Source organism: Branchiostoma belcheri, unplaced genomic scaffold, assembly GCF_001625305.1.
Source record: "Branchiostoma belcheri isolate BF01 breed outbred unplaced genomic scaffold, Haploidv18h27 scaffold126, whole genome shotgun sequence".
Lineage (NCBI taxonomy): Eukaryota > Metazoa > Chordata > Leptocardii > Amphioxiformes > Branchiostomatidae > Branchiostoma > Branchiostoma belcheri.
The window spans coordinates 754,254-775,780 of record NW_017802669.1 but is presented as its reverse complement, the minus strand read 5'-3'; the positions used below and the strand labels follow the sequence as shown (position 1 = coordinate 775,780).

Genomic DNA, 21,527 nt, shown 5'->3' with positions numbered 1-21,527 from the left:
AGGGGGGGGCATTGCCAAATAGTGCTAGTACAATGTTGTCCCTAATGTCCTTATGAGCGTAACTCTGAGCTTTGTGGTTGTTGACATTGTGGTAAAAGGTTACGTTACGTTACACCTGGGTAGTAAGGTAAGAGGGTCATTGCTAACTAGTGGGGGGGGGGGTCATTGTAATTATTGACATTGTGTTTAAAGCTCTGACGTTACACCAGAGTAGTTGGGAGCTGGGAGTAAGGGGGGGGGGGCATTGATAATGTTAGTGCTAGTAGTGAATCTTGCAAAATAAAAATCGCTGCAACTAAAATTCACGTATTAGTCATTTATCCATCTCAGTCAAAAGCTTGTCCGCTTCTGATGCTTTATTGATTTGTGTCGCCTTGTAGTAAACTCAACACAAAAAAAAAGATTGGGAAGAAAGTGGGTGTTTTTCCACATACCTTTATTCAAAAGCAATCATGGACAAAAGCCCCAGCAAATACGAGTAAGATGCAGCATATTAGTCATTGACAACCAAGCCAGAAATTTAAAAACGTGGGAACATAAGTTTACAGGGATAAAAACTACGTACCATGGGCTACGTTTAAAAATCACACTATAGACTGACTCACGTATCAATCTACAATCTAATGGATCAACCTATAGCAAGTTCTACTAGGTGTCAGTATGATTGATTCTACATTGCTACACCAGTAATATAATGATAATCATATTTTTTTAGATAATACTCCAAACTATACCATCTTTAGCGAGCATGAAACAGTAACATAGCAGACTAAAGAAAACTTAACTTAGTACTTAACTAGGTACAGGAACGGTTCATTGATTATATCACTCGTAAAACAGGTAAAACTACATTCAGATTTTTTCAACTAGGTGACACCTTTGCTATTTTAAGACAATTGAGCTGAAGTAAGCTAACTACATTGTCAGTATAACATCGATAAATTATAGTTTATTTAACAAACTGTTTACTAAGAGTAATGGTAAAGTTTCTTTATAAAATATAAGAGTAATAGTAAAGTTTCTTCATCCCAGAAGGTCACATCTCTACATCTCTGTAGAATGCACAGCAAAGCTCATTAACTAGTCACCTCTCACCACCTCAGCATGCAGTACATACATAATATGTTATAGTGAAAATCACGCGACTTAAACAAATAACGCTCTATAGAACGTCTTTAGCTATAACATACAGCGGTGTGTATGCAATTTGACAACTGGTTTGGTCGCTTTTGCAATTTCTCAATTGTGAATTTTTTCTCGTCTTCTTACTGTAAATGTCTGATCAAATTTGCTTCTGTTTGCATAATGGTCCAGCCTTTAGTAATCCCAAGTTTTTGGTTATGTTTGAATTGAAAAAGTCTCAGCACAGGGTGAAATAATTGACCCCATGATTAGTTTAACATTGTTGACTTTAAGGAAAAAACGGATCCCCTCCTTCTAATGCGACACAATTCGAATTTTTCTCTATGCTTTATTCCTTTTGTGTCAAAGACGTTTGGGCCTTATGAAATGTGGTTTCCATGGGAAAGGGGTAATAATAACACTAACCATACACGAAACTAAGTGGGCAACAGTAAAAATACAATATACTAAATCCTTGCAGTCGAAAAAAGAATCGTTATCCAAAATTAAAATCGTATGTCGTTCCAGGTCAGAGTTATGTGTCAAGGGGTAGGTATCAGAAAGGGTACCCTCTATAAGCGCAGTTCGAACACGCCAATGGTAGAAGACACGAAAACTCTCTTTGGGGTTTCACCAAAGTTATAAAAGCCGCTGCCACCTGTGAAGACGACATTCGGCCTGTCCACGAACGAGTAGTAGAACGGCATTGTGGGGACTCCGTGGTTGACCCAAGTCGCAGTGGGGGGAGAACCACTCACAGTAAGCTGGTACAGCTGGAAAAAAAAACAGCAATGAAATACACTCTGGCTATCTGGTGACGTGAGTCTCTGAGTGTCTGTCCCCAAACATTTGACCTTCGGCCAGAAAGGCTGCCCCTAATCAACGGAAGCTTGATACTCATTTTTCCCAGTCAGGTGAGGAAAGAAGTGTTAAAGTGCATTTTCCAAGGGCACAAGAGTATTAGGATTAGGACGCCAGACCCAGGAGCCTGTTTTAAGTAGCCACATTGGTATCAAATGCGTTGCCATTGAAGAAGGCAGAAAGTTGCTTTGAAATCGAATCATCGGTAGTAACAAGCCTGCCGCTACCTACGGCTATTTTGCAATTTGTGCCAGTTATATAATAGTAACAATATCAGATGGTCTTAGATCGTCTGACATACCTTAAATAGGTTCGTTAGACAGAAAGTTTATAAAGCCAGTAGAACGTTCTTACCCCGTATCCAGACGATCCCTGGATGATGCCGGTTTGGGTGATGCAGAACATGGATCTCCCGCTGCTGACGAAAAACGGGTCCGAGCAGTCCAGGATTTTTCTGTTGGTCAGGGAAAAACATGGCCACCCACCCTGCCACCTGTCAAGTACAGAAGACAATACTCCTTATAGCCATTTTTTAGGCTCTACGACTGGACTTACACTAACCCTAACCCTATTCACGCCGGCAACCACAATAGGGAGGCGGCTGTAACTACGGAGGATGGCACCTAGGCTATAGTGCCAGATACTCCTAGCCTGGGTGCCATCTCCAGTAGTATTCACCCGCTAGCTTACAACATTATAGAGTGGGCGAATACTACTGGGGACGGCACCCAGGCTAAGATGCTCCATGTAATGCGGCCATATTGGCATTTCGTGACCAACAATAAACTTATTATGACGCTGATTAGAGAATTGACCAAACACAGCTTTCCTGACTGGAAGGTTTGAATGTGACAGCACATAACTGCTAAATATCCACCTGCAAACAGACCCGTCAGTAGTGACGGCCCACAGGTATCCATTATGAGTTGCGTGAATTCTCCGAACGATTTTTCCCGCAGGCCTGCCCACGTTGTACCAGGAGCCGCCTCCGTTCTGATGTGTCAACCGCCTGTAAACGTTTCCATTCGTGCCCACCACGAACACAAAGCTGTAACCAGATGGCGTTATTATGTAGCTTGTGGTTTTTATACTGGCCACCTGGAAAGGAAATTATTCCATACATTGAAAGGTGTAGCTGAAAAGAAATGTGAATGCAAACGTTAAACGCAAATGCCTATTGTATATCCTCCCACAGCAATTGTGGATAGTTAAATTTGATATTTGTATCAGTTAAGTTTCAATAGAATAACCTACATCTACAAAATTCCAAATTATATGACATGTTCTTATGCTTGACTGCTGGTTAAAGAGTCACGAATATAGGTCTTATATAAAGGCACGAAAAGAAGCTTTTGATACTGTTTCGCGGATGTGGCCGGGGAAGGCCCAATCCCAATCTAATGTCAAAATAAGTAAAGATGGGTAAAGCTGGGATTGATTGTTTACGATATGTCACACTACGCTGCAAAGAAAAAAATGTTCGCTGCTGTAAAACAACAAAGTACAGGCGGCAAGCTGCTGTAAGCGTGTGGACCTACAATGACTTACATGAGTTGAAGGAGGCCTCCCGTGCCATCGCCAGGTCCACGAACCCGGTGTACCCCATTCCCAGAACCGCTCATACAGATGTCTGTTCGATCCCACCACGAAGGTCCTCGCCTTTAGTGCCGGCGTAAGCTTGTGCACATTAGAACAGGCTGATGCACGGACACCTGAAGATACCAAGATGGTCTCATTTTGGCGATGGCCATGATAGATTGTTCATTATTTGTTGTATCATGTTTATATTTGTATTCATTGATTTTTGTATTTCTAATGCCCCCGATGATTTTTTGTATACCCTGAATTAGAGCTGTGTACCTAAACAAATTTTAGGTACAGGTACAGGTACAGGTACACAGGTTTAGGTACAGGTCCGGACCTGAACCTGTACCTAAAAAATTCGACCAATTTACATGCTCTTCTGAACTCTTTCAATAGCAACAAAAACATGTATACACTTGATAGTTAAGGTTTAATTTTGGTTTATGGAGAATGCTCAGATAAAATATAGGCAAAAGTAAGGCATTATTGTTTTCATGAACACACTGTCCTTACATTGGAACCCATTGGCGACCAGCTATTTCCACATTTAAGGTCACAAATAGGCATAAAATTGGTGTGAAATTGTTTAGGTACAGTACCGGTACGGAGGGATTAGGTATTTTGGACCTGTACCTAACCAATTTTTCCGGTACAGTATCGGTACTGAGTATCGGTACACAGCTCTACCCTGAATATCATAATGTAGAATTCAAAATATCTATAATAACTTAGAATAGAAACAGCACAGAAAATCCGTGGGGTAAACTACCTCATGTAAACATGTTACAAATGTATTGAATAAAAGGTATACTTACTAGAGAAAATTCTTCCGAGATTTACGCTGGTCCAAGCTCCCCAAGATGCATAGCTACGCCCATACAGATAGCCAAGGCTTGTCGTCAGGTGGACTTTATCAAAGTCCTCTAATACACACGGCTCTGAAATATAATGATGAATAATAAAGTTAAACCTAAACACTGATAGATAAACTAAAAGTTGAAAGTTGAAAGTTGAAAGCAATGCTTGTCACCGACGTTCCTGGTGAAACTGCCTGATTATAAACAATAGTTTTTACCCATGCGTTGCGACTAGGATTGACCTTTAGTAAACTGTTCTGGGGTTTATGTGATAAAATGTTCTATAAATAATATCCGAGAGGAGTAAGACAATCCGTTCCTTACCGGAGTTATACCGACCAGACGAAGGGCGTCCGTGGTTCACCCACAGCCAGGTACCGGAGGGGTTTTCATACCTGGTGACCACGATAATAAACTGTTAGCTACCTGTTTTTGTGGATCTGAAACATCACAATAACACACATAGGCACACCACACGCGCGCGCACACACACACGCACACACACACACACACACACACACACACACACATACACATATACACATACGTGTGTGTGATGGTTATTTGTAATTTACATGCTCTGACATTGCTTTGTAATAATGAAAAAATTAGCTTACCTCTCATACAGATATCCATTTGCCCCCACGCCGAACCACTTCTTCCCTTCAAAGTGTGTCAATGGGGCCATCGCTGTACTGCGAGGAAGGAGGAGGACTGTCATTAAAAAATAACCCTGACATATTCAGGCCGGAATGTCCTCTAAGATTAAGGTTATTATCTCTAGTGTTGGTTAGGAAATTTCTGTAGGCTCAAATAATCTCCTAGCAGATCTACACCGTGCAGGCATGACTTGGCAGGCAGTTACATGTATAATTACGATTTTGCCACCGGGAAGATGTCCTTGGAGATTAGAGCTTAACAACTGCCTACAAACTCAGATGAACTTCCATGCTAACTGCGTACTGTGAATACTTTTTAACCCACCCCTGTAACTCAGTAACTGTAAAATGTAAAGTAATAAATTTTCTTTTATTCCAACATCTAATCACAACGCGTGGTGACGGCACACTCAAGTTTTTTTCAACTTAATTTTTTTTTTACTCCAACATGTAATCACCAGACGTGGTGACGACACACTCAAGTTTCTTCAACTTATATTAATGCCGCCACCAACACAGGGGACAAATACATGACAGGACAATACTCATTTACACCTGAGCTAAGTGAGGAAAGCCGTGTAAAGTGCCTTTCCCAAGGGCACAAGATCGGTGGCATGTCAGGACTCGAACCCGGGACTCTTAGTTCCGAGTCGCGCACTCTGCCGCTACGCCACACGACCCCACAACTTCATATTAATGCCGCCACCAACACAGGGGACAATACAATACTTATTTTCACCTGAGTCTAGCAGGGAAAGTCGTGTAAAGTGCCTTTCCCAAGGGCACAAGATCGGTGGCATGTCAGGACTCGAACCCGGGACCTCTTGATTCCAAGTCGCCACACGACCCCACAAAGTTTCAATAAAGTTTCAACAGGTATGAAGATTTTCATAACAAGACTAGCTTACCTGATCCACGTCCCTGACGGTTTCCCGTGGCTGTACCACACCTGTGCCCGGGCGACCGCCGCCGCCGCACACAGAAGCACGAGAACACGCAGCAGTCCGCCCGCCATTCTGCCGCGCTCTTTCTGCCGCGCTCTGGCTTCGTTCTGAAGACTTCGTTTCCTCAAAAAGTGTCAATCAATTTTGCGAGGTGGATCATCTCATTATCATAATGAGGGTGACAGAAAATTAATTGTCTCAATTGTTCTACTGCAAAGTCTAATTCTGTTGCCCAAAACACATGACGTTTTCTTACGACGTGTATCTTTCTAGTCAACTTTACTTCCAGTGTTTTCTATGTAAACTTTTTCGAAAGGAATATTCTTGATTAAGTCCAAAACCCCTCACTTAAACTAGTATTTAAGAGTCTGAGTCGAAAATAGAACTAGCGTCACCGTCGACCAATAGCAAAGAGCTGTCCATGGCTGATCAACTACTCACAAAAATTAGGGGTGAATAACTATCATTGCTTGCGATCGTTCAGTAACAACGTCTGGCATAATCGCCCATACTAGACGTACGACCTTAACTTGTGGTTGTCGTCATTATTTGCTTCAGGTAAAAGTTTCGTAATGGATTCCTTATGAGAAAATATTCCTCAATAAAAGTTATAACCCCTCTTTGGACTTACAGGTAGATTCTGAGACAAATATAGAACTGTCGTCACCAACAGCGAATGGTAGGGAGACGAAAAACAACTTTGATAATCTTTACACTTGAAAAGGCGCGCTGCACTGGTCAATTTAAAACCAACGCCAAGCATTGTACAAATCTTCTACAAACAGTTCATTCTGTCTGACGTAGCTAGCATCATCGATAGAAGGAAGTACAATGAGTGGCTGTGTTGTATGTTCCCTGACAGTTTCGAAAGTTGAATGTTACTTCTTGATCTAACTTTTCACATTAAAGCAAATATTTGGGTAGTTTGTCTGTTAACGTATCAGTGTCATCGATGGGGGGTTGTCCTGGTGGGAACTGAGAGGAAAAATTGTGTATTTGTCAAACACTAGACGGTCTTGTTGGCGACAAATCCGTACTACCTCAGGATCAGTTGTATCAATTGCCGTTAAATTCATCAGGTAAAGAATCAAAAGTCATACTCTGCCAAATAGAAACATAGGGCAACAAAAACAACAACCCGCCATGTTTACATTGCTATGCGCATAATTATTAATAATTGTCGTATCGTATGATCAGTTAGCCAGGTGCCCACCCGTAGGCTAACACGACGCGCGGTATAGTCAATTACACAATTTATCTAAATTTAACACTGTACTACCTTAACTTGAAGCATATTGAACCAAAGTGAGCGTTTTTGACTATGAATTAGAGTAAATGTTGGATTTAGAAAACTGACTGTATTACTGCTTGGCTAGTTTTTCTTAGTTGAATCCAAAGTCAGACCAGAAACAATAGTGGTGTTGTTAGTTGCCCTACCTTATGACGTGTACCGCCTATTGTCCACCGATAATTACAGACAAAATTGTCTTTAAAGGTCAGATCTGTTTCTATATGGTGTCAGAAGAACACCCCCCTCCCATTCTTACATCTCTGCAAAGTAAACTTCATCGTCCTCTGTGGTCATCAACAGATCCACAAACAAGCTAAATCTGTAGAACATTCTCTGCCTCCCTTTGATATCGGCTTAAAACGTCTTCTAAAATTATAAGGATATTTCAGATTGATCAGGTATAAAATCATTTGTATGCGAACTTTGTTGCCCACAGTCCAAGTGACCTTAACATAAAATGCTTGTTTGATTGTTTACTCTGGATCCAGATTGATAAAACACGTGATGTGTCAACTAGTCATCTTGGAGTTCTTGTAACAGCCAAGACTTTGATATAATGTGATTTTGTGATAGACTTGCATCAAGCCCAATATGTGTCGACGGTAAAAAAAACGCCAGGTTATGTCTGAGACTTTTTTTTTTCTATGGGTAACAGAAAAAGGAACAATGTACACCACTTTGGTATTAAGAAAAAAAAACAAAACAAACAGGAGTCCATGTCACATCCATAACCGCCCCTTTAGTGTACCATCGCCAGCCAAGTAACAACTGCCATGACCCTTGGCACAGTTACAGGGCAGGCATTCCCCCGGGCTAACACGACACACAAAATTGTTTATAATACTGACGTCTTTAGTAAAACGTACCGATTCCACAGAATCAAATGTAACTGATGGTTAAGGAAACGCACGAACTACCACTAGACCATTAAATTCACACAATACTGAATCCTGTCTGATGCCTGTGGTGTTTGTGGGCCAATATTTACGTTACTAACTGTCACTACAGGTCAACTTTGAAATCAGAAGACCATCAATCAACACATGATCAAACACTTTGAAGTCAGAACCTCGTCCCTGATGTTTACATTGGAGTTACTTAAGCAGATCAGCAACAAATGGAGTTGAACCGATATCCGGATCCAATATTCCGAACCCATATTCTGGATTTCTTATTCCGGATTCACTATTCCGGACACCATATTCCGGATTCGTATTCCGGACCCCATATTCCGGATTTCATATTCCGGATCACTTCGCATGCCGGGAAAATAGAGAACAGAATGCCGGTCATGGCAACGGTCATGCCGCCCAAACCACATACACGTTGTGAAAGCAACACGTCGCTTGCATCCTGCGTCATCCCTAATTCCGGTATCCGGAATCCAGCCTAAACGACTCCTATCATGTAGTCCGGATAGCTTCAGTGTGTCTGTTATTACACTTTTGGAGGATTTGTTTCAACGTACCTCTCATTATGATAGTATAATGCCCCAGTGACGAGTCTTAAGTTATGTATGTTATTTGTGCGTTTTAATGTTTTTTTTTCTGTTGATACGTACACACTGTTTTTACAAGATGCTAACTTCAAATGAAAAACGCAGTTTGTACATTTAAAAATTGAGTGTTTGTAGTTCTCCGTCTTTCTCTTTGTCTGAAAAGCTATTTACAACATTTTATACCAACGTTACTGTTACCAGATACATATAATTAGCGAGTTCACAATCTACGTACCTGGCATTGAGCTTGCTGGGATATACATGTTACTACCTTCTCTTTTATGTAAATTCCTGCGCAAACATGTCTATTATTCTACAAGAGAATACATAGAGCACATTACCACATACATTATACACAGCTTATAATTAGGAAAGGTACAAAGCATTCAGAAGTAGCCATGCAGCATCACATATAAAGGCATTTTCCTTTACTACATATAGATTGACTCTTATTTCAGTGCTGCACTATTTCACTCTAGTTCACTACTATCATTTGCGGGAAGTGTATAATCATCATAGTTTGTCCGTTTCCCTGAGTCCAAATTTGACGTCTTGTCCTTTCCAATTTACACAGACCCTAGTCCCGGAAGCTGGATCTCCACCTTAAGGTTGTCCGCACTTTTCGAGTCTTCATAGAAACGTCCGCGCGTCCTCAGTGTTTCCCCTGTCTGGTGGCGGTTCCTTCTGAAGTCCAAATTAATTTCAATTGTCCTTTCCCCTCACACGGACGTTAGTCTCGGAAGTTGGATCTCCACCTTAGGATTGTCCGCAGCTGAGTCTTTACTAAAACGCCAGTCTTCATAGAAGGGCCCAGAGCTTCCCCCTGCCTTGTGGCAGTTCTATCTGCAGTCCAAATTGATTCTGTTCTCTATTATTATACAGACGTCAGTCTCGGGAGCTAGATCTCTACCTTGGTGGTTTCCGCACTTTTCGAGTCTTTACCAAAAGCGTTAGTCTTCGCAGACCCCGTGGCGTTCCCCGTCCTGTTGGCGGTTCAATCTGCAGTCCAAATTGATTTTGTTCTTCCCTATTATACAGACGTCAGTCTAGGTAGCTGGATTTCTACCTTGGGGGCTTCCGCATTTTTCGAGTCTTTACCAAAAGCGTAAGAGTTTGCAGACCCCGTGGCGTTCCCCGTTCCTGTTGGCGGCTCGATCTGGAGACACAAGTCCCGCAGACTCTTCACCGACCCGCGCCCGCTGTCGCTACTCAGCTGCCCCACCTGAATGAATGAATGAATGAATGGTTTATTCGATCATTTTGATCAGGTAAAGTACATCGCAGCCATGGGCTTAATTTCGTACTTTTTACATTTAAAAACAGTTGACATTAGGCTCTTTAAGGCTCGGTAATAAAAAAATCATCTTTCCTATTTAACAATTTTGAAACGCAATAAACACTACCTTAGAACAGGCCTAGGTAAGTTGTAAGAAGGATACGTCAGGGTACTTAACACACACATATAAGTATATAAGTCACAAGCTAAATATACACATTTTACAGTTAAGGTAAATGTCGTTTACGTCGAGTTAGGAACAAATAAGTTGTATCAGAGATCTATTACTGAGTCTGTTCGTTCAGGAGGCTGGTCATGAATGGTATTGGACTGTTCTGGTTCTTGTTACCTCACACTCCTCGTCGTACACCACCCACTTCACGCCTTTAGGCCTGGCGGGCGTCGGTCCGGACGGCTTGCGGGCCCGGTACGGCGTCACTCGGCCTGTCTCGGGTTTACCCTCCGCGGGAAGACTGCTCACGGCCGCTAGCCTACTGGTAGGAGGACAGAACATGTCAGGAAGTGACAGGGCACTTAGAAACCATAACCATCTTACTCACACTACCAAAGTGTCGAACGGAGAGACTGAAACGTCTTTCTTCTACCAAGCAACACTACTCTATAACAAACTCTGTAATGATTCAACTTATACCTTTTTAACGTATGTACCTCTGTAATTTTGTTTCTGTAATTTTGAAATTGTATATTGTACTTGAAGTCACATGTAACTGAATGTTTCCCTTAAAGTTTTGGATCCTCCAAGAAATTTGATATTGCATAATTGTAAATTAGCAACAATTCAGTTTTTTAGTCTGCCAATGCTAATAAAATTATGTCATATGTAACTGAATGTTTCTCTTAAGTTTTTAATCCTCCGAGAAATTTGACAGGAAAGAAGTTACCATTGTAAATTAGCATCAATTCAGTTTTTGTAGTCAGCCAAAGCTAATAAAGTGTCTAATGTCTTACGTCCTGTCAGACTACCGACTAACCTGCCTGCAGCTTGCTCCTGAGAAACCACTGCTGGATAGAAGACTGCATCTTTCGTCGCCGTCGCTGAAATCTTGTCGTTAGAGAAGTAGTCGGAAGATGTCGTGGCGCCCCTGAACTGTCCCGAGTTCGCCATGGACGCGATGTTGTCGCTGGAGCGTCTGTAGCCGTGTTTGGCGTCGGTCGGGTACCGAGGAGGGTCGACAAGATGCGAGACCGACTTTGACATCTTCCTGAGATGCCGAATCGGCTGCGGGACGGCGAGGTGCTCCCTGGCGGAGACTGTTGGTGTCCCCTCCGGTATCGTCACGTTGGTGTCGTCAGTGTGGTCATGGGCGGGTCTGGGGCTGATGGGGATGGAAAACTGGCCGTCCCTTCCGGTAGGAGACCTGTTGAGACATGAATGAATGGATGAATGAATGAATGAATGAATGAATGAATGATTTATTCAGGTTAAAATCACTCGCAGCCATTTTGCTGAATTGCCAGTTACACCAGTTGCCATGGCGACAGACGTCTGGTTCTGGCTTTTAATCTTTTGTGTTTGGAACAGAAGAAGAGGAAACAGAGCAAAAACAATATGTTTTCCTTCGTTAAACATACTTTTTTTAGGGTACACACCTGTTCACACCGTCGCCCCCCTCCCCACTCCCGCCACAGTCCGGCGACACCAGTGACTCCTGTGAGTCCGTCTTGTGCATGATGCCGAGCGCTCTCAGCTCCGTGTAGCTGTCCCCTGTGTAACGGTATGGTTTGTGTAATTATGGTAATCTGTAAGTGACCATTTGGAGAGACTTGTTATGGAGAGCGGATTTGGGAGCACGCAGACACGCCGTAGAACTTTAAGTGCATGTAAAACGGCCAGACGTGGCGTGCAGACCACACTTTTACACCCTACGAAACCGTGCGAGTGACGTGCGTCGATGCCACTCCTTCCCCACGTTTTCAGAAAAACGTAGCAGACATAGCCTCCCAAAAAACGTACGGACAAAAAGTACGTACGGCGGGTTGTGACCGAGGCTTAAAGGCACTCTATGTAGTTTTTTGCGCAAAAAATTGAAATATTCTAATTATACTAAATTTTGATGTTATTAGCAGTTACTATCACTTTTCAACACATTTGTGTTATTATTTCACATTTTTTTCGTATATTTTGTCTGTTCAAACAGTCCTTCTTCAGTTCCCGGTGCCACCGGTTTGCTCAGGCAGGACAACAACAACAACATACAGGGGTTGCCCCCTGGGGTGGCTAATTGGCCCGGGCATGCCAGGCTCGATAGACAGGGGCAGATGTCACAAGATACATGTATACCCTCCTTAGAAAAAACTCATATCTTTCACATGAGGTGGAATATAATTATCAACTTAGAGTATTTTGTTGGGCATGAATAAACTGTGGCCATTATCCCTTCAAAAGAGATAAAAAATCTGGTAAACGATTAGGTATTTCAGAAACTGGTAAGCTATCAACTGACACCCCACTGGGATGTAGGTCAAACCACTGGGAGTGGACAATACCATATGTGTGGTTTGGCCAGAGGTTGAATAGAAGATCATTCACAGTTTTCTAAGCTTCTAAGGAGCAAGGATGTTGTATTTTTTGCTGGGGAGTATAATTTTGGAATACTAATGGGTTAAGCCAATGTACTATGTAAAGAAAAGAATAAAAAATATACTTTTTGTATTGTCAAAAAACTACATAGAGTGACTTTAAGATACCAAACCACGACCAAACATCAAATACTCCACCTGTGTGTGCGTGCAGCTTGCGGGGTGAGAACGGCTTCCTGAGCGTGTTGCTTGCGGAGTGGGAGGTCGGGGTGCCCGGCGCGGAGCTCTTCAGCGAGACGGTGGACCCGCTGCGAGACAGGATGGAGTCGATGAAGGCCCGGGTGAAGTTGGCGGAGCGACGCTTGATGGAGTTACCTGAGTATTATTAGTATCAATCAATAGATCAATCAATAGATCAATCAATCAAATGATTTATTTATAAAAACAAACAAGAAGTTGTAGCCATTGGCTGAATTATGTCATTTTGTACAATTTATAATTACTTTATCAACATTTATGGCAGAACAAATTAAAATTACTAAGTTATTCGATAAAACCCATATCATTAAACACTCTCCTCACCTCACCGGTCCCATTAAACACTAAGTACCTAGAAATGCAGTTTAAAGTGTCAGACTAAATGATGATACATTTACCGTTATGATCGTTACAATACAATGTTAAAATGTGCTTCTCAGAATAATATACCTGAGCGGGGACACTCCTCCAGGGGAGGCATGCGCTTAAACTCCATGTCGCCTTTGTTCAGCCTGAGACGGAAGACAAAACATGTTAATAATTATTATCATTATAGCACCTCTAGATTATGGTAAGTAATTGACGAATAGGTACTAAGTAAATGTACAGGTTATTGTTACACAATAGGCTAGAAATCCAAGTAACAAGAGCTAATATTTTCTAGTTTACAATTTGATCTTTGGCTCGCACCCCCACCACCACGATAGGCAATGAGTGTGTGGTCGACCACGTACTTGAAACTCCGTTCTATAAAAGATCACTTCCGTGATAGAAAGATAGATGTAATATTTGTGGACAACATTCATCCAACTCGCATACAGTCAACGTTCGGTTTGCAGAAAAGGATACATTTTGGATATTCAAATTCAACGGGTTAACCCAACCTTGGACATGAGGCATATTCCTAATAATACAACCACACTTAAGATTCTCACCTTAGTTCAAACGTGGACCCCAGGAATGAGGTTGTCCTGCTGCTGAGAGCCGCCTGTGTGTAGGGCAGGTCCGGGTCAGGCTGGTTCCAGTAAATATCCTTCTCCAGGGGCGGGTGACACAGGTACATGTCGTCTACTGCCAGGTACGAGATCTGGGGTAAACAATAAACAACAATAAATAACAATAAACAAAAGTAAACAAACAGGTACATGTCATCTACCGCCAGGTAAGAGATCTGAGGTAAACAGTAAACAACAGTAAATAACAACAATAAACATGTCATCTACCGCCAGGTACGATATCTGCAATAAACAATAAACAACAATAAACAACACCAATAAACAAAAAGGTAAATGTCATATACAGTTAGGTACGAGACTGGGGTAAACAAGAACAATAAACTGGAGAAAGTTTAAGTTTGGGAGGACCAGAGTTTTAGTTAGAGTTAGAGAGAGAAATAAATAGAAGGGGAAGAGAGGGGGGGGGGAGAGCGAGAAGGACAGAACTTGTGGCCGGATTACTAAGACAGTACGAAGGGATGACTATTACCTGTAAGTTCCTGTCGATGCACCAGTTCCCCTCAAAGTCATCATCGTCCTGACCAAATGGGTTGATCAGCTGTTCTGCCACCTGGATACAGACCAAACATAAACACATAACAAAGCTAACGTTCTCTAGTGTGTGCTTATCTTTGGTTCCTCCCCCAATACAAAAGGCAGTGGTTGTGAGTGTGAGGACTGTCTCTTACTTGAAACTCAACCCTATGAACAACATCACTTGTCTGAAAGGTTCATGTTTACTACCCCGAACCACATATATCCATATTTGTATTGTATAGCTAATTGGGTATTGATGTTCTAAAAAAATTATCTCGATCCAGTTTAGCTCACTGAAGAGCTGGTCTTCCACCACTGGTCGTGACAGAGAAGACAGGCGCTATGTACAGTATTTACAGGTTCATTGTACCAGGTAAAATTCCCCTAGCTCTTTTCGGCAAACACAGTGAACAGTGGATCACAGCTCAACGCCCTGTCTTAAGGACTAGCGACCCTCTCCAGTAGCGGCCGGGATTCGAACTCCCAACCTCTTGGTCTATAAAAACATGACGGTATGAAACCCACCTTGAGCCATCCCATATAGAAGAACATCTGCAGTATGGTGAATGCCGGGATGTACAGGTCCACCTCGTGCGACTCGTACCCTTGCGACGGGTCCAGGTACTGCCGCCCCATCAGGCAGGACAGGAAAAACGTGTAGACGGCTACTGTTACTACCTGGGGGTGTGGGAGGGGTTTACTATTACACCGCAACTGTCATCACATATGGGTATAAATAGGGATTAGAAATGGAAACCGCAACCTGCTACACGCCCTGGAGGAGTATACCATTGATGTACCTTGAATGTCTGTTTGGCAGTATCACATGAGGGACTTTCATGTAAACTATCCAGACACCTCTCAAGAGAGGTACGGGATAATGCATCCAATTCATCTGAGAGGTGCTTGAAGCATACTGCAGGGAGTGTACATTTTAAATCCATGATGTTGTTGGAGTTACGTTAAGTCATGTCGATGAATTGAAATTGGTATAAGATGCACAATACTATAGCTAAGACACAAGTACTTGGCCATGCTTCCTTCTATGCGTGTGCGTGTGCGTGTGCGTGTGAGTGTGTGTGTGTGTGTGCGCGTGTGTGCGTGCGTGTGTTTGTGTGTGTGTGTGTGTGCATGTGTATGTGTATGTGTGCGTGTGTGTGTCTGTTGTAGCACGTACCTGTGTGTAGACTAGTGGCACGCTGATCCAGTCATAGCTGTACAGCATGCCCAGGCAATGCCGCATCTTGTTTTCCTCCTGAAACATTAACACAAACGCGTCCAATATCATATCATGAAACTTGATCTGTGTTGATACAAGTCATTATGAAATATAGACTGAACTTTCCTTCCGGAATAAATTGGGACTTGCCCCAAATTTTCGGCTGACTGCTTCAACCTTGTTCACGTAATGTGCCCAATAGCAGTTAGTTAATATTTATTATTACTGCTGTAACTGTTTTTCCTCTGTCGTGCCACGTTTGCTAGGGTCAACATATCTCTTTAATCCAACAACATGGCGGCCGTGAGATTAAGTCACAAACACGTGAAGGTATAATCGTCCCATATACGGCTCTCATGTCGTGTAACAGTTGGTAGGTTACACATGACATATATCTTTAACCCAACAACATGGCGGCTGTGATATTACGTCATGATGACGTCACACGTACGTACCTCAATCAAGGCCTGGAATGTGGAGCCGTCCCATATACGGCTCTCATGTCGAGTAAGAGTTTTTAGTTACACATGACATATCTCTTTAACCCAACAACATGGCGGCCGTGATATTACGTCATGATGACGTCACACGCACCTCTATCAAGGCCTGGAAGGTGAAGTCGTCCCTGATACGGCCCTCCTGCCGCGCCACGGTTGCTAGGTTACAGAACCAGTTGAGCGGGACCCAGAACTTGCTGTGGTGCGAGTCCACATTCTCATACTCCTTAAGTTCAGCTACGGACATGAAACCTGCGGGATACAAGTGTTATGGTGTAGTGGTTAGTGAGACAGACCAAAATGTCGTGAGTTCGAATCCCGGCTGTTGTCGCTCACCCGACATGCACACTAATGGAAATGGTTGCATTCCTTAGGACAGGACTTTAAGCTGTGGTCCACTGTTCATTTGTACGTGTCGAGAAAAGTTAATAAAATTTCCCTGTACAATGAACCAGTACATAGAGTCTGTCTTATATGTGATAACCAGTTTACAATAGCTCAACAGTATTGAGAGAAAATTTTGATTATTTTTATTTGAGCTAAATTGGTCTTGATCACTTCAACCTACACAAGATGATCAGTCCATACCATGTAAAATCTATGGTACGAATGCCCTCAAATTGTACACGGTAAATCAAAAGCATCCAATATTAGGCAAGCAGCAACATCCTCTGCTGATGCTGTGGCCTAAATACGTGCTCTATTTACGACAGAAAGTTTTACGACACACGTGCTACTTTCCGACAGTTTCGTATTAATTTGGCCATTTCATTTTGCTGTACTTTTATGAACAGCGCATAGCGCATTGTCACTCTGCAGCGAGGCACTGCGGGCATTCTGGCGCCTTTTGATATTCCTGTCTATGCACAGGAAAACAAACTAAACCCACTGTCCAGCCAGATATAGTTAAGAGTACATTGTCTATATACAGACATAGGCCATATTAGATACAAATGTGTAGAGGTAATGATACGGCAAGTCAGTTTAATTGGCATGTAATAGTGGAAAATCCACGGAATGAGGCGCGATAAATTGCGTTTCGGTCAAAGATAATGTAATTATGTCGCATCGCAGATGAATCACAGGGAACATATCATACATAATAGATAACAATCGACTGTTTGGGGGATTTCTAACGATTTATGCCAATATGCAAGCTATTGCGGAAATGATTAGGGAAGTCGTGGTAGTTTATTGCCAAAGGATGGTCTCTTAGCCTTGCATTCAGCGAACTCGTTAAAAAGATGACATGGTTGAAACATCATGTCAATATATGCTGAACAGGAATTGACTGCTATTCTGTTAAACATCTAGGGATACTTCATGTGGCATTGTGTATGTGACATGCTAGTCAATTATCTTCAATAAAACTGAACAGGTTTAAAAAAACTGTAACGCTAAAGAACACACACACACACACACACACACACACACACACACACACATACACACACACACACACACACACACACACACACACACACACACACACATACACACACACACACACACGAATTCATATATAAGTGGCACAAAACAGATTTTAGAAAAAGGCACCGACCTGCGTCTACGACGTGGTTCATGGTGGGAAACCTCTTGTAGACCACTGTGCTGACGCTGCGGAGGATCAGGACCGAGGAGAGGTTGAGGTATCGGACCATGGTCCTTCTGATGAGCCTGCCGCGCTCGTCCCTGCCGTGTACCGCGCACCCGATCAGCGCTGACACCCGGTCCGGCCACGGCAGGTTCATGTACTGGTTCCACCACCGCGTGTAGATGATAGACACGTAAAACCCGAGAACAAACGACACGGGAATCAGGTCCGAGTACTGGTGGCAGTACAGCGTGATCTTCTCAAACGTTCTCTTCTGTTCCTCCGTCAGCGCGAAACGGTACACGCCGCTCAGCGCGCTGTAGAGGGACACGAAGATCGCCATCTCCTTGTACAGGAGCTTGTAGATGCTGGCCTTCCACCGCAGCAAGAGCTTCGGGAAACCCCCTAACCTAGCCTCCGACACCTTCAGGCTGTAGGATATGGTCATGGCTGCAGCAGTCTTAGAACACTCCTCCCCTTCTTACTAAACTCCAAGATTACGTTTGATGCTGAATCTCGTGCCTATCCCTCCATGGCCAGGCAGTCTCCGCCATTTGCCGGTACCCGGTTCCGCGCACGTGCCAGGCTCACCTTTTCACCCCGCCCGTCGTCCCTGGAAACCATCACCAAGGCAACCTGAGTTAGAACAGAACAGAACAGTACAGAACACGCCCGATGTTTCATCCGAGAGGTTTAAATTCTGTATATCACTCATATATCACGGACGGTTTTGCCTGCCCACACGTGCATCTAATTACATCAAAAAGGCATGTAGAAGTCAGCATTACAGAATAAGATGTTAATTCTTCCCCAAGAAGCCTTACATACATTGCGCGTACGTGAATGGAATATGTCTTATAACGATTTCTATAAGGCGATGACTTTGAACGATGGCAATGGCTTCCCAGACAACACAAGATGCCCTCCCCTTTCTAAAGAGGATACGTATTGGAGAATTTTCTTTCGGTTAGCGAATGCAAAGAGCTCCGATACAAAACGGATGGTACCCATCCAGGCTATTTAAATCATGGCAATGACTCACCGATGAACCCTAGAAGTCCTCCTCTTCCTTTATAGGATAAGTGTTAGCACGGTCTAACTGGCCTGAGGTTTGCAGCCGACAGAATCGCAGAGAGCATCAGCTCAACCGGTTTCATCTGGTCTCCTTCTAACCCAGAATCATCCACTTAAATTCTCCCCTCTAATAACGAAGCGCCATTAGGAAAGTACACCACGGGGCCGGTAGATCACTATAAGTGGGCCATTAAACTCTATAAGACGCAGTTTGCATTTCTTCACACATCGTGCATGGCATGACTTTAACCGGGGGATGCCCTTAATTATCATAATTTATGCAGTCGCTATGGTAGATATCTATCTATAGCCGTCGGTTAACCAATCGGAGTGTAGTTCTCCGAAAAAAAAAGATTCTGGGTCAGGAAAACGATTAAAAGCTGCATCAATGCTAACGCAGTTTCTGGTGCCAGTAGAGCTATCTGTATTAATAACGCGTTAAATGTGGTACATTATTGTAATTTGTAACGCCGCTCTTGGTCTCAGCCGTCACCACATATAGGCCACTGCCATCTTGCTGAGTAATGACGACATGTAGCCGATTTGTAAAAGTAGTAAAACCATTTTCATTACATATCAATACTTGGAGAAGTGTACATGAGCTACAGTAACTGTATTAAAGCCATATATCTGTTATCATGGAATAACAGACCGAAAAACGAGAAAGCTCCATCAAGGGTAGAAAATGCAGACAACCAGAAGTAATGTCTTTATTAGTTCACATTAATCTTTGGTTCACACGTATTTCCTAGCGCCACGAAAGGTAATGAGTGTGAAGATTTACCTGAAACTCAACCCTACTCAAAAATCATCTTCCTGAAGCGAACGTCATCTGCTTATTGAGATGTTCAGTTGACATGTTGATTAAACAGCTACATAAGCATCGGTGGGAGATGCTGCATTTTTTTAGAATGCCTCACGTTGTATATCGTGTAGCCAACTCTCTGTAGTAACGATTTGGCAAACGTATACTTCAACCTTATATTCCAAACTTATACAGGCGTCACTCAAATCTTCATCAAGTTCCAATAATACTAGATTTTTTTCTATTTTACCAGAAAAGCGAATTTAGAACCTCTCCTTAAAGAATTCTGTGGTGCAAATCTTCATTATCACCAGTAGGTGACGGATAGACGTAACTTGTCCTTGTGAACATTAACCTCTTCTGTAATATCAATAATTTACAAACCCAACTATTAAACCCAACAATTCGTCTTCATCCACACACCGTGGCCTCTCTTTGACCATTTCGGAAAGACAGCCATGCTTACTAACTAATTGAATTTCTAAAAGACAAAAGTTTTCGGAAATTGAGTTTCTGCTAAAAGCCAAAGTTTTCGCGTGTGAGACAAATGTGCTAATTTGTTCTCTGACAGTTTTAGTCTTGCTTGGTTGTCACTCTGTCAACTTAATTTCAGGATCCTCCTGTGGCATTACAGTAACTGTATTTAAATTACTACGGATACACAAGCAAACAGACAGACAAACACACCGAATACAAAACTTCCAATCACTCATGTAGTAACGTCAGTGCGGTGGCAACAGAATCGTGGCAACACGTGTACGGCCGATACGGATCCGGATGTCTGGTAATCTCCAAGCAAATCCCAGGGTGGCAAAAGACCGTATCAAACTGGCCAGACAGTATTCATTAACCATAGAGGGTCCGATACGGCACCCAAGGATCTGCAGAAAGTCGCAAGCATAAACCTTTATATCACTCCAACAAATTACTTTATTTATTTCAGACTTCAGACACCTGGGTGGCCTACTTCAATTTTGACAAATTGATTTTCAATAGGGCCCATTACAAAATACAGCTGTTCTACAGGCACGTGCGAACTGCGAAGCGCGCACGCTACAGTCAAAGAATTTCGCCGGTGAGTTGCGGTGCGGTGTCCTCTGCGTGAACCCTGTACATCCCCGGCTCGCCTAACGGCCAGTCTGACCTATATCTCCTCCACAGTGACCGTACGACCGATAGGGCCGTTATCCCGGCGCCACGGCCGGCGTTACCAGTCCCGCTCCACCGCCTCAAACATGACCTCATCCTTCGTCTGGCTACTGCTGCCCAGACCCCATCATGAACCTATCGGACAATCGATCAATCAATAATTTTCAATCAACGTCGTCAAAGTCAAGTAGGGACAATACAAGAAGTTGATTCATTAAGGTTCTGCTTATTCCTGAAAAAAATAATATCGTCCTGCTAGCCACTTTTCATTGAGGTCATGAGGAAGGTAGAGATCAGACAAAATATCACAAAGATGATCAGACAAAATATCACAAAGATATGGGTTGCATTCTTTTGGTAAATTTTTAAGCCAAAAATTGACAAGAAGATAGCTATATATATATATATATATGTGTGTGTGTGTGTGTGTGTGTGTGTGTGTAATCCAATTCACGGTGTGACACTTTAATGGAACTATAAACACTTTGTAAATGTCATAAGTCGCCAAATGATGATATTAAGCCAAGTACATCCATAAATGTATTCATTAAGTTGTTCGTTTTTTCTATATATACCAAAAGCAGTTACTCAAGCAACTGGATATGATTTTGGAAACGGTCAGACTTTTTGGCCTTTTGGCGTATCTTATTACCTGGATGTCTAACCTTCATCGACGTGATTGCTTTATAACCTACAGAACTCAGGCAGACGCCCCCCCCCCACCTCCCCGTGTCCTCTGGTTGAACCTGAGCCGTACCGCCGTCCA

At 42.7% G+C, this 21,527-nt stretch overlaps 2 protein-coding genes across 2 annotated transcripts; both read right to left on the bottom strand.

The window, feature by feature from the left end:
• Positions 1–1,098: 1,098 nt before the first annotated feature.
• Positions 1,099–6,098, bottom strand: LOC109463477. The gene is made up of 7 exons (XM_019760314.1): positions 5,992–6,098; positions 5,042–5,119; positions 4,749–4,819; positions 3,532–3,680; positions 2,861–3,081; positions 2,338–2,476; positions 1,099–1,895 (listed from the first exon to the last, which is right to left on the bottom strand). The coding sequence occupies exons 1-7, from the start codon at positions 6,096–6,098 to the stop codon at positions 1,695–1,697; spliced, it is 966 nt and encodes a 321-aa protein (XP_019615873.1). The 3' UTR covers positions 1,099–1,694.
• Positions 6,099–9,714: 3,616 nt separating this feature from the next.
• Positions 9,715–18,181, bottom strand: LOC109463438 (bestrophin-4-like). Its single transcript, XM_019760253.1, has 13 exons — positions 17,701–18,181; positions 16,237–16,391; positions 15,601–15,678; positions 14,949–15,101; positions 14,377–14,457; positions 13,827–13,978; positions 13,342–13,403; positions 12,832–13,008; positions 11,704–11,818; positions 11,062–11,471; positions 10,442–10,578; positions 9,938–10,038; positions 9,715–9,799 (listed from the first exon to the last, which is right to left on the bottom strand). Exons 1-13 carry the CDS (start codon positions 18,179–18,181, stop codon positions 9,715–9,717), a joined length of 2,187 nt encoding a protein of 728 aa, XP_019615812.1.
• Between the last annotated feature and the right edge of the window lie 3,346 nt (positions 18,182–21,527).